Source organism: Seriola lalandi, unplaced genomic scaffold (genome assembly GCF_002814215.2).
Source record: "Seriola lalandi dorsalis isolate HSWRI2012SDOR001 ecotype SW California unplaced genomic scaffold, Sedor1 jcf7180002054972, whole genome shotgun sequence".
NCBI lineage: Eukaryota > Metazoa > Chordata > Actinopteri > Carangiformes > Carangidae > Seriola > Seriola lalandi.
The window spans coordinates 2,535,777-2,549,292 of NW_019525660.1; the positions used below are offsets into that span (position 1 = coordinate 2,535,777).

Sequence of the window (13,516 nt, forward strand, 5' to 3'; positions counted from 1 at the left end):
AAATTCACTGTAATAATTGTAGGGATATTAGAGGAACATGCGAGTAGCAGAGAGAGAGAAACGGGGCATCTTAAGGTCACAGGGAAGTTTATACTGATGTTTCAGCACAATGGCGAGAGTTGAAGTTGATCTGCTTATAATGTAATGAAATCGCACTTACAGACGCTCGGCATTCCTCGGTATTCCCTTCGGCACAGTCTTCAAACCCAAACCCTGGCAGTCCACATGCGACCCGGAGCAGCTGCACTTGTGTGGGCATCCAGTCACCGAAGCAACACACACCAGCAGCGCGACAACCAGAGCCCAAACCCGGCAGAGCGCAGCTCGCCTCTCCGACCTGGTCGGAGGCATGATATCCACTGAAATTACTTCCAAACCGAAGTTAATTGAATATCCGCGGGGGGGAAGTAGACGTTGTGGAAGTAAGGATCCCGAAAAAGGTCAAAAGAGGTCGTTTGACTAAGTGCTCGATTTAAGAAAAAAAAAAAAAGTGAAGTGATGGAAGCCGAAATAAAAAAAGTCCGATGTTAGCAGAAGTTTACTAAAGTTTCTCTCGAGAGACTCGATCAGTCGGAATCTCCTTAAAACGCTCCCTTGCCATTGAAGAAAAGAAAGGAAATGAGGATGTGGATGTGACACTTGCAAAGACAAAGTTTTCTTTTAAAACATCTAACCGCGCGTCACTCAACTGGATGCGTAAAAGTCTCCCCAAATGCTCCCCATTCACAATCTCTCCGAGAATAAGTTATCCGCCTGACTCCTAAACTTTCCAAGGTGAAAATGTTCAGCTGGGGTGTAACCTCCTTCCTGGGAACATCCCTCCGCTGCCAGGGACTAAAAAGTGAGAGTTGCAGAGGAGTTGTGATCAGAAAAAAAAAAAGTTGAGAGAGCAGAGGCGCAACACAGACTGGTACGCCTGGAGGTTGTGAGAGAGGCAGACAGATTTGTACTTAGGTTTCCCCCCAAATCCTCTCTCTCCCTCTCTCTCTACCTCCCTCCCTCACCCTGTCCTTCGCTCTCTCTCTCTCTCTCTCTCTCTCTCTCTCTCTCTCTCTGTTGATGTCACCAGAAAATAGAGTAAGAGAGCTCTACAAACTTTCACTTGTCCCTTATCTCCCCAGCAGAAGCATTCTGTAAAAACTGGGCTATTTTCCCACACACAAGAATAAAACACCAAACCTTCAGTCCATGGCAGCAGGGTACATAGTTTAACTCATTTTCCCAGCGACTCTTCCTCTTTTATCATTACTCATTTATCATCTTAATGATCTGCTTTGTGATTATATATAGGTTTTGAGCAGTGTCTTTTTTGAGCCATCTCTCCAAATACCCTAATGCATGTGTACTCGGGGAGTCTCTGTATGCCAGCCTCATTGACTAATGCTTTACCAGCCAGCAGATGACACAAAAATGCTGTCTGAGAGATCAGTCAGTTTGTCAAAGCAAAATATTATTGTGGCAAATGTCATGAAGTCCACTATGAATAAAGCCAACATCAAACATTTTAATTCATAAAAGCAAAACATAAAGATGACTGATGGGGTCTCATTACCATACAAACTTTCGTAGAAACTTTACCTCAAACTGCTCTTGATCTCCCTATTCCTTCCAGTGTAGAACAACAGTACAGGAGTGAAGCCTTTCAGTGCAGATCCTTGATGCTCCTCTGTATGTTGCATTGTAGCTGCTGCCCTCTATTGGCAGAAGGGAAAAACTTTCACAAACTAAAATGAGCAGAGACTCAACATTTTGCAGTTACAGTAATAAAATGATTTCACTTCTCATTAAGTCAGTGTTCTCTAAATTAATTCAATTCACTTGGGGAGTTTTCCTGCAAATGTCAAAAAAATTGAAAAAGCTTTCCCCTTCAGCAGTGTCTCGGTCTGTAATGAACAGTGGAAAGTCCTTAAATATTGTAATGCGTAGAACCCACACTGAGTAACTCAGTGTCATTCTGGGACGCAGGCTAATTAAAACATCATTTTCACTGTCATCTGGAGACCCACCAGGCCGACTTTTGGCAAGTTTAATATTTAATTGTTTATGAAAAAAATGCTGTTGTAAATAAATTTATTGGACTTTTTATGAAACACTGTCCCTTGCCTACTGTCTTTATTGTTGTTATCTGTTTATTATTATTTTGTCTTTCGCTCTTTATTCATGTAAACAAGGTCTGATACAGTAAAGTTGGTCAGTCAGTGCATATTCATAGCTGTCAGTTGCCAGTCTTAGTGTCTGTGCCGCTGGTTCACTGCCTTACTCAAACACACACACATTGATGGTGGTTTCTGAGGAGGAATAATAATAGAAAAATATCAATTATTAGTTATCACAGCACCATGTTTGATGTCTATTTTTTTCCAGTTAAACTAGAATTTATGTGAGTTCAAGTCTTGAGAGACTGAACTGTCTGCCATCAGTCAATTCAATTATATCTTCTCATTTACACAATAAAAGTAGGTGTTTGTTATAAACATACGCAGACTGAACTGTCTAATTTAACCATTTGTGTCAGTGTGTCTCATGTGTATAAAGCTTCAGAGAAATGTATGAGCGTTCTCTTTTTAGATATGCATTAAACCCCCCCAATTTTTTCTCTCCTTTGGCATATTGAAACTCCCTCACACAGTGCCCTTTACTATTGAAGGGACAGAAAAAGATTAAGCTGCTTTGAAAATATTTGTAGTTTCATGTCAGATCTGTGGCAGCAGCAGTGCAAGCAGAGCAACACAGGTCTTTAACTCTAGCTCCTCTTGGGATCCCCAGATGCCCTCTGGCATGGGGGGAAAATTAAATCCCTCCAGAGTTTCCTGGGACTACCCCGAGGTTTCCTCCCTGCTGGCTGAGCCCAGCGAGACAAAGGGGAGAGCAGCCTGTCAAGGAGAGTAAGTCTGGCCTGTCTGTAGAGAAAACCCATTTCAGCTGCATGCACTTGGATCTTGTTGAGCATCACTGTTAAAAACCTTACATGTAAGGGAGTAGCAAAGAACCACCAAAAGGTCCAAATTGAAAGTATTGGCATTTGGAATAAGCCAGGTAGTGCTAAGTGGCTAATGGCTACCATGGCATACTATATATATTCACGGAATCACCCCTTTGTATTGTATTGCCAAAAGTGTGATTTAAAACACAAACAATTTACATGGGTAGCAATATTTTCAAAGCATGCTTCTGGCTAGGGCTATCCAACAATGAGCTAAAGTATGTAGACACACACACACTTCCTATCAAGGGCAAACAAATATGGCAGACCTAAGGATACCAGCTAGCCTCTACAAAACAAATGCTACAGAACACTAACAACTGGTGTGTCCTCCTCCCAGTCCCATTTAAACACCACTAAAACATTAAAGAAGATGTCTTACTGATGTATTTTGTTGAAAGATTTATGTTGTATGCTGTTGTGGTCCAACAGCCCCAAGGCTTGCGAAGTTAACGTATACCTGAAGCTAACGTGAAACATCTAGCAACTATAACGTCAACAAATCACAACATTAAACTTAAGCTTAAAAGGGTGTTAACTCCAACACTTGTGTACTATTATGGTGAAATGAGGAACAAGTAACTTTACCTTGCTGCTTTGGTTCTTTGCTATCATTAGTTACTAACAGTAGCAGTTTGAGTGAGATTAGCTAGACATTAGCTAGCTGACTGTTGGCTAGCTAGCACGTAAAAAGCCAACAATCATTTTATCATATCATTTTTCTAAATGTTAAGTTTCCAAAAGTTACTTACTTGTCTGCTGTATTGTTGTTTATGAATTTGACTCGTGAACCACTGCAGTCTCTCTCTCTCTCTCATTCTCCCTCTCATACATTTGAGGAGGGTTGAGACACATTATTTAGCTGTGAAATTGCTGGGAGTCTCCCAGTAACCTCGTAAAATTACACCTATGGCAATGTGCGTATTAATAAATTTCACATAGTGCCCAACTGATGTTTAGTTTATGGTTATTCATGCCTTATTGTATGCCCATGTAAACTATTTATCTATGGATATATTATAAAAAAGAAAGTTGCTACATACAGTGAGTCAACACTGGATTAAGAGGTCATACCCCAGTGAGTCAACCAAACAGCATTCAGCTCCAGGATAAGATGTAAAGGAATTAATGTGCTTGAGTAGAGAATAAGTATGAGGACAGAGGATCACATCTAAATCTATATAAAAACAAAGACAATAATGGTTTTGTGAAAATATTTTTGCTGTTTTTTTCCCCATGTGTTGTATATTCACAAAATGAATACAGGAGAGAGACAACACACAGACAAAGACACAAGTCTAGAGCAGCGAGGGAGCAGTTAACAGTGGAGGAGACAACATAAAAAAAAGAGCCACACACAAGAGTCAGACTGTTTTGGTTTTCAGCACTCTAACAACAATGTTGTAATGGTTTTAATATGTTGCCTTTTGCTGTTCCTCTTCTGGCTGGGACTTGTGTTTTCACAGATGTCTTTAAAAAATGTTGCACCTCATTTTTTGGGGAGATCGGTTGTTCAACTTGTAAAAGAATGAACAAACACATCAAAGTCAGACTGTTAGCAGAGAGTGGACAAACTATTAGACAATCCATCATTAGGTTAGCTGCTCAACAGGCTAATCGCCCATAATCATGGTGTATTGTATATACTTTCAGAGAATTAATTCTGAGTTAATGTCATTTCATCTTGTGTTGTAGCACTAAAGATCTACACACGGACTATTGCATATCTATATTTTCCACACGCAACGGAAAATTCATTCACACCATCATATTTGAAGAGGATAAAATTATCGTATGGGTGCTCTAAACTTTAAATTTTATTGGCCCTAATGGATCAAATAGGATAATACAAGGTAATTTTGGGATGTTTTTGGTGCTCACAAAATCGCTAAACCTCGAGTCCAAGTCCAAGTCACCAAGGAAGAGGCTGAAACTGAGACAATAGTGACTAACAGTTCCTTCCATGAGGTTAGAAGACATGTTTAAAAAAAAAGATACGTGGTCAATTGGAAAAGTCCCGTCTCTGAAGAGTTGGGCAAACAAATAATGACAAAACTGTACCACCACAGAAACAGCACACTGAAACACTCAAAACCAAGTAGTGATCATCTTTTTTCCTTAGACAAACCACTGCTTATGTGTGTATGAAACCACTCTCTGAGGTCTTTGTTTGGGCTCATTGGGATAAGATGCATGTCATTAACTTTTGAGGTTGAGTGTTTGAAATTTTGCTCAAGACCTTTGATTCATGATCCCTTCTTGAGCATTTTCTCCCGGAGTCTCTGCTGTATTTTAGTGAATAAAGCAGAAAAACCAAAAACATGCGGAGTGCTTTACAAAATGAGACATTAAGCAATTGTGTAGTGAGCAGAGTTGGCCGCTGCCGAGCTTCTCACACCACATAACTGCTGCCACTCTTTCACTCTCTTCTTCTTTCTCTCCAACGCTTTCTCCCGCCATCCCTTGGGTGCCCCTCTCTCAGCCCTCCAACCCATTCTCTCCGCTTTAAATGTCTCAAACATCCTCTCTTTCTCTTCCTGTCATTGTGTCTCTCATCAACACATTCTCAGTTTATTTCACTTTTCCTCTCCATTGTCCTATCATCTTTCTTTCTATATAATTATCTATTTCTCTTGTCCTGGTCTCTGTATTTTTATGAGCTGAGAGACAGTGTGCTACTAATTAGCATCTTTCTGCGGTGCAGGGCCGAGCCAGTGACCGGGGTAACAGCTTTACGCTTCACTGCTCACACACTCGTGCACATAGACACACACGGAGGCAAGAAGGCGCACATTAGTATCGTGCTGTCACACAAAATTTCCTCTCCGCTGACCAAGGCTCTCTCACACAAAGATATATGCCAGCTCAGTTTCCCTAGGAATTATGGTCATTTTGGAGGATGTAGTTTGTGGTGCTGTTAAACTGTATTGCATTTTACCGAAAGGTGTTTCTGTTATTTAGCTGACACTCACTGATGTAAATGGGGATGGAAAAAATAATTCAGCATCACCACAAACAGCAGCCTCTAAAATGACCGTACAGTTGAATCAACACCTCTCTGACACAGTATATATCTAAATGAAGATGAGCGTTATTGTAGGGTTGCTGTATGATGTTGTCGCAAAGTAGAAATGAAAAATTGTTTTCATTGAATTGCATAATTGTTAAACACACATACACAAACACGTTGCCCATTGAAAGAAAATATAGGTGCCAGAGGAAAATACAAACTCCTGTCAATGCAGCTGTTCTTTTTCTCTTCTTTTCCACTTACTCTCTCCCATCTCTCATCTTTCTTTCCTTTCATCATTCTCTCTTTGTCTCCAATCACACCAGCAGGCAGAAAACTTTGCGCATCCTAACCAGTTAACAAGTTAACTTGACTTTGACTAACTGCAGCCCGTGTTGCGTCTCTATCAGGGAGCATTTCTTGCTCTATCAGAGCAGGGTTATATAGAGTTGGATGGTGTGATAAAACTCATATTATGGCAAAGCTGTCACTTTTTATTAGAATTTTGAATTACTGCTTGAGAGAGAGAATATTCATTTGGTCTGTAATGATCTGTTTGATTTCAAAGTTCACAGTCTATTACTGCAACAGGCCATGTCTTAAAACGGGCAATCATAAAATGTACTGTCCTTCAGACTCACTGCGTGCCCGTTGTGCTCTCAGTAAACCTGAGAGGACACACTTTTCTCCACTAATGCAAAATGGAGAAAACTCGAGAGCCATATTGAACGGATGATCATTATACTAAACAATCTGAGAAATAATGTAGGAAAGCAATTTGAGTGAAGATGAAAAAATCATGGATAAAGTAGTTTGTTGACTTTGTGAAATGTAACTGTCTTTATGATTATTCTACATGGGTTGGTTTCCATTTAATTTGAACAAATTACGAATTGAATTCATTCAAACGTAATCTTTTTTTACAGCATGACCGTCTTATAGCTTCCTCCATTTCTGACTCTCCAGTTCTCTCCAGTTCACCAAAGTTGAAGTATACTGAAAGCACCACGTAAATGAACTTTACCAAAGAAAATGCTCTAATTCTCTAATTTCAATGACTGAATATGGTGTGAAAATTTAATGGAATAAAGGGTCTTCCACCTTAAATACCGTTCATGACTCGCACCCCTCCACTTCTCCTCTCTTGTTCTCATGCATTTTTCTCTCTTCTTCCCTGTGCCCCTCCTCCTCCCCCACTTCTCCTCTCTCCCTCCATCCCAGCAATGGACAGATTAGAGAATAATTGGTGGAAAGTTTGGACTTCTTCTCACACTGGCCCTCATCAGTTTAAATGGTCTGATATCTGATGGCACATTAATGGTTCACGCTACACAGCGGTGTGTTTGCCCCTGTGTGTGTGTGTGTGTGTGTGTGTGTGTGTGTCTTGAGGCTGTGTATGGTATTAGCATAGGTGCCTCTGCACCTAATTTTGTATTTTTTTTGAATGTCTGTGATGAAGTATGTCCTTTTGTGTGTGTGCTTGTGTGTTTGAGTGTGTGTGGTTTAATGGGTCCTTTAGCCAGACAGATCTTTGGCTAAGCTTTACTGTGGCCCCTGCAAAGCTATTATCTCCCCATATACTGTGTACACACTTCCTCTGTGTGTGTGTGAGAGAGAGAGAGAGAAAGAGAGACAGAGACAAAATAAGAGAAGAGAAAGCCAACTTTTAAAGGGGACTATCATAACATCCCCGTGTCACTTTGAACACACACATTCACACGCACATAATTACGTTTATGTGTACTGACAACGGACCACATGTGAAGCATTTTTTGGGGTAAAATGGGGAAAACCCTGACAAATACTTCCCCTCCTTTTTGTCATCCAACTACTCCTTACTTAAGTTCTCGTTCTGGGCCAACTGCTCATTCCACTCCTAACTTTCACTCCTAATGTCATCCATCTTTTTACTGTTGCCCAGCTGATCTAACTGTAGCGTCAAAGCCATCCGTCATTACGGTCCAAGAGTTGTAACTCACCTATGCTTGAGGTTATTTCTCGACTAAGGAATCTGAGCAGTTGCTCACACTGTTACTTACTGATAGAGACTCTCCAGCTTCCAACATAGACTAGTTAAACGGCATCAGCCAAAACAGCTTCACACACAGAATTTTTCTGGCGTCTGCTCAACCAAAAAAAACACCCGGAAATGCAAAAATCATTGCAAAAGAGGAAATTATTTTGCAGTCACGGTATTTCAGAGTGGTTCTCCATTATCTGTAAGTCCTAACTTTAATCTTCCTTCTTGTCTAAATCTACTTTTGATGTTCCTCCTGTATTTTAGACCCGCTAGTTTCACTGTAGCTGTAATTTTTATCCTTAAACCCTTTGTTCTAACTTTAATTTGAAACCTCTGCTTCAGCTCAATTGTAGTTAGTAGTAAATAATCATTTTAACTGAATGGACTCTACATTATGACGACAGGTCAAAAAAGTCCACGACTCTGAGTTAAATAATGCACAGTACTTTTCACAAGCATATTAACACGACAACACGCACACACACACACACACACACACACACACACACACACACACACACACACACTTGTGTTTTTGAATGGGCAGTTAAATAATGCCATATGTTGCTCGAGCGCCTTTGTCTCATTGCAAGGAATTTTTTTTTTCTCTTGCTGCTTCCCATGTTGTGTGTGATTGATGGTCTAATTTACTAGAATATCACACTGACACTCACGCATGCACACACACACACACACACACACACACACACACACACAAACACACCACCACCACCATCAAACAGCCTGGTGGTGTGTTAGAAGGGTTACTTTGCCCGGGCAGATCCAAATGCCTGTGGACAGACTCAGTTAGTGATACTCTTATAGTGTGTTTCACTCTTTCAAAAATACTGAAAGAAAACCAACTTAAATAATTGTGATATGAGTTACAAAGATGTTTCTAACTTTCTTTCTTTCTCAGTAACCCAGGATAATCTTTACATCTTTGCTGTGGATAGTTTTCACAGTTCTTTTAGCTTCATTTCCCCCCCAAAAAAAGGAAGGTCTTCAGATGTTCCTGAGGAACTAGGATTTTGTTTCTGGAAGGACACATCGCTGCTGCATTGTAAATTTAATTTTGAGCTACATTCAGTTCGACCCCGTTGTGTTGAGGTAGCGGCACAAGTCTCAATCTGAAAACCTTCATGAATAAAACCAGAAACACCTGCATCACTTGATACCACTCCTGTGTGATTTGGCTGAACCAACCTTCACATGTCTCTCTCTTGCCCATCTCCTCAACACACACACACACACACACACACGCACACACACACACACACGCACACACACAACTTTCAAGACCTGGAAACAGTTAAGAAAGCCACACAATACAGTCCTATAGAGCTATTTGTCATTTGCCGCAGGTCTTGAACACATATACAGTACACACACACATACACACACCGCGTATGATGGCCATGACCAGCCATGTGTTTGTGTGATTTCGGGTTCAGTAATAATAACTCATTAAACTCTAACCTCTGTGATTAAACTACTGATTGAGCAGCAGCACATCTGCACAGCTGACCCTTTGTGTCCGCGTGTGTGTGTGTGTGTGTGTGTGTGTGTTTCAAGGCTTGTATTGTACCACAGCTCTAAGCTATTTACATTACTGACAGACATAGCAGCATTTATCTACAGACAGTAAGACAGGAAACAGGTCTCTGTCAGCCTGTGTGTGTGTGTGTGTGTGTGTGTATGTGTGTGTGTGTGTGTACTATGAATATTACTTAAATACAAGTCATTGTCTGGATATTCTCTTTATTTTTTATGTCAGTTTTTTTCATGTTTTGACAACTGCAATCAATAAAATATCTTTGCGTGTAGTGTCAGTGAGCCTGATAAAAGAGAGACAAGCAGACAAAGTGTGAAAGAGAGATATTTAAAAGGTTGCTCTGAATGGCAGATACCCAAGTAAAATATTTCTGTTCACGCTCGCAGTGGTAGCCCCCACTCACTACAAACCCCCGCTAAACACACACACACACTCAGGGTTCCTGATAACTGCATTTACAATCCTTTGTCTGACAGGAAAAAAACAGAGCTGAGTAAACGAAAGTGTGTGTGGCCAAAGTGGCGAGAAAAGACAGAGGAGATGCTGAAATGACTGTGTGTGTGTGTGTGTGTGTGTGTGTGTGTGTGTGTGTGTGTGTGTGTGTGTGTGTGTGTCTATGTGGGTGTGTTACTGATCTTACACTGACAGTTTACTCTTTCCTCAAAGCGCTTACAGCCAATGCTCTACTTATGTGTGTAAGAAATATATATAATATATCTGATTTCATTTCCCACTGCCCTCAATTAACCCAACATAGTTCAATTAGAAGGGGGACCATTTGTATAAATCAGTGTCGTCCTCGGTTCATTTGAAGCGAAAGCTAATTATTTAGATGTAGATTTGTAAACCTAAGCTCCATGGGGAACCTGGACACTGAAAATATATGCGTATTTGTGACTGCGTGTGTGTGTGTGTATGTGTGTGTTCAGTGCAGAGGTTAACTTCCTCCTTTTCCTTCCTAACAAGGCACGGTCAGAGGTCACGATACAAATGGAGGGAGAGGAGGAAAGAGGGATGAAAGGATAAATTGTAAAAGGAGATAGGGAAGGAGACTCGGGGCTGATTGGAAGCCAGATGTCTAATAAGGTCTATAAATAACCAGGAAACGGCTGACACAGAACCACTGAAGCTGCTTGGTCCAAAACAAAGTCTTAACTCAAGATTTCACAACTTATATCTTATCCCCCCGTCATTTGCAATGTTTACTTTTGTTTCATTAAACAGACCATTTCACACAAGGAGCTTCATCAAGAAACTTTCAGCTTTCTGTTTCTTGACTAATGTGTGAAAGGGTCAAGGTTTCAGCAAAGATTATTTGGTAAATCCCCCTTCCTAGTTCCAGATATCTTCTTTTGCAACATAAGTGTGAGTAAAAGTTGCCAAATTCCAGATTTATACAAAAGGAATCTGATTTAATTTGGACAGAAAGAAAAGCATTTTTATACAACAATAACACGTCAAGAGTTTGATTGTGGACACAGAAATCTCACTCATACTGTAGTTTAGGCGTCAGCAGGGAAAGTGCTGACTTCACTGTAGAAGATAACACGGCCCACGAGTTCAAAGTGTGAAATCTGAATAAACGTATCTGCCTCTTTATCCCTCTGTCCTGTCCTGCCCTTTCACTTCCCGTCTCCCCACTCCCCTCCACTCTCTCCCTGTCTGTCCTCCCTCCGTCCAACTCCTCGCCGTCTGTCACATTCTTCTCTATCAGATTGCTGCAGTCTTATCGGTGTGGAGGTGCTGAGTCCTGAGCAGCTCCACAGCTCCACCGTAACAACAACATCACATTCCTGCCTGCTATGGGTCCGTGTATGCGTGTGTCAGTGTCTCAGTGTGTGTGTGTGTGTTTGTGTGTGTGTGTGTGTGTTTTGGTTTAAGATATGAAAGTGAAGTTAACGGATGTGTGTGCAAGAGCGTGTCACATGGAAAAAGAAAGACAGGGTCTGTTTTTGTGAGGCGCTGGTGTGTGTTTTTAGCAATATGAATAAATAGGTGTGTGTGTGTGTGTGTATGTGTGTGTGTGTGTGTGTGTGTGTGTGTGTTTGTAGTGTAGTGTGGACACATTCCTCTTCGCCACCTCCAAACCCGGCTGACTCTGCTCTGAAGGCCAACCAAAACAGACGTAAATCGCAGCTGGATATAAAAGCCATGCCAAGCAAAGTGTGTGTTTGTGCACACGCATATCTGAGAAAATATACTCCTGTTTTAACTTAATTTTGCAGCAAAAGGTAAAGTAAAGTCTTTATATTATGAAAACACTGTCAAAGCATTTAGTTTTGCATTAATATCAATCTCAGTATGAAAAATATCAGATTCCTATCGTTAGAACTTAATAATTTACAATAACAAAATAATTGTGTAAGGTTCAGATTCCACCCTGGAAAAAAAAGATGCGCAATGTTAATTTCATTTTTAAATTTGAAACCAGTATCAAACTTGTATCAGATGAGAGGAGATGGTTTTGGTGCAGGGGAACCTCGAATGAAACCGGGCACTTGTTAAATGCTTTGACACAAATTTGAGCTGACTTTACCCCGTTCAACTGCCAGCGTGCATCACTGACTAATTTACAGCATGTTACCTGATCTACCAAGGGAATACCATCACAGGTGTGTGTGCGGCTGTATATGTGAGTGTGTGTGTTACAGGATCTATGGTAATGCTGTTACCCTATCAGCATCTCATTTCCACCCCCAGTTCTCTCTGCCTGTGATGCTATCTGCTCCATTTATGAAGATATGATTACAAACATGCAGCTTTTCAGGTATGTGTGTGCGTGTGTGTGTGTGTGTGTGTGTGTGTGTGTGTGTGTGTGTGTGTGTGTGTGTGTGTGTGTGTGTTACCATCAGTATAACTCATGTTCCATGTTCGTCAGCAGTGGCTTTGTAATCCATAATGTCTGTCAAACAAAAGGGTGAAAGTGATTGGATGTCAGACTGAAATATATATTAAAAATCAAATGTGGAAAAAAAAATCACCTTAAAATAAGCAGGAGAGAAAAAGTTTAAAAACAGAAAATGATAATACTGTAAGGAAGTCTTGTGTTATCATCATGTTTTGAATATATTAGTATGATTATGCTGTAGACTAATCTCAAGTGAAGTTCTCTGGTGGGGATGTAGTTTACTTTGTTTTAGGGTTTTTTTTTGTGTTTGTTCCACATTAATACTTAAAAACATTTAGACAAAATGTAACTTTATTTAAACATGTCCAGTAAAAAACATAAGTAATAAGTTAAGTTAAGTAATTTATGGTAATGTTGACAATAAACGTATTGCTGACTGCATGTTAAACAAAGCTCAGAGTATCGGAGATACAGAAAACAGGAAAAAGTAAGACAGAAAATCACAAGAGAAAGAAATAAAGACGGTGACATTCAGTGAGGACAGACAAAAAATACAGCAGATTAAAAAAATCCAGAGCTGCCTTCTGGTCAGAGCAAAGAGTGTGCAAACATAAAGTTTGAATCCCATGAGCGGCTGTCAAACCTTATACGCACAAACAGGTGAGAGACAGTGATCCAGGAAAAAAAAAGAAAATGAAAGAAGACATGCTCTCATGTCCCTCATAACAACAAGCACTGGCCTCTTCTTCTGCCCCGACAAAAACTCATTGCCCTGAAGCAAAACACTGAACCCTCAGCTGCTTCAGAGGAGCTGCCTCACGGTCAACGCGACAAGATTGCACTTGAACTGGGCAGCTCCCAGGCGTTTGGGTATGTCAGTGTGTGTGTGTGTGTATGTGTGTGTATGTGTGTGTGTGTGTGTGTGTGTGTGTGTGTGTGTGTGTATGGGTTTGATGTGTGACCCTTGTTCCTTTGTGACCGCTCCTAACAATTCAAATAGAAAAGAATGGGGTGGTGGTAGGGTCAGCTTCAGCTACACCAGACATTTATCGGGCTGATTCCAGCACGTATTTGCCGTTCTTTTTTTTTTTTTAAGTATT

General features: G+C 40.6%; 1 protein-coding gene across 1 annotated transcript in view; it reads right to left on the reverse strand.

Moving 5' to 3' along the window:
* slit3 (slit homolog 3 (Drosophila)) overlaps window positions 1–934 on the reverse strand; it is a 242,820-nt gene extending 241,886 nt beyond the window's left edge. Inside the window, exon 1 of the mRNA XM_023398070.2 lies at window positions 161–934. Coding sequence (XP_023253838.1) covers window positions 161–351 — 191 coding nt within the window. The 5' untranslated portion in view covers window positions 352–934. The remainder of the gene's footprint in view (window positions 1–160) is intronic.
* Window positions 935–13,516: the final 12,582 nt, after the last annotated feature.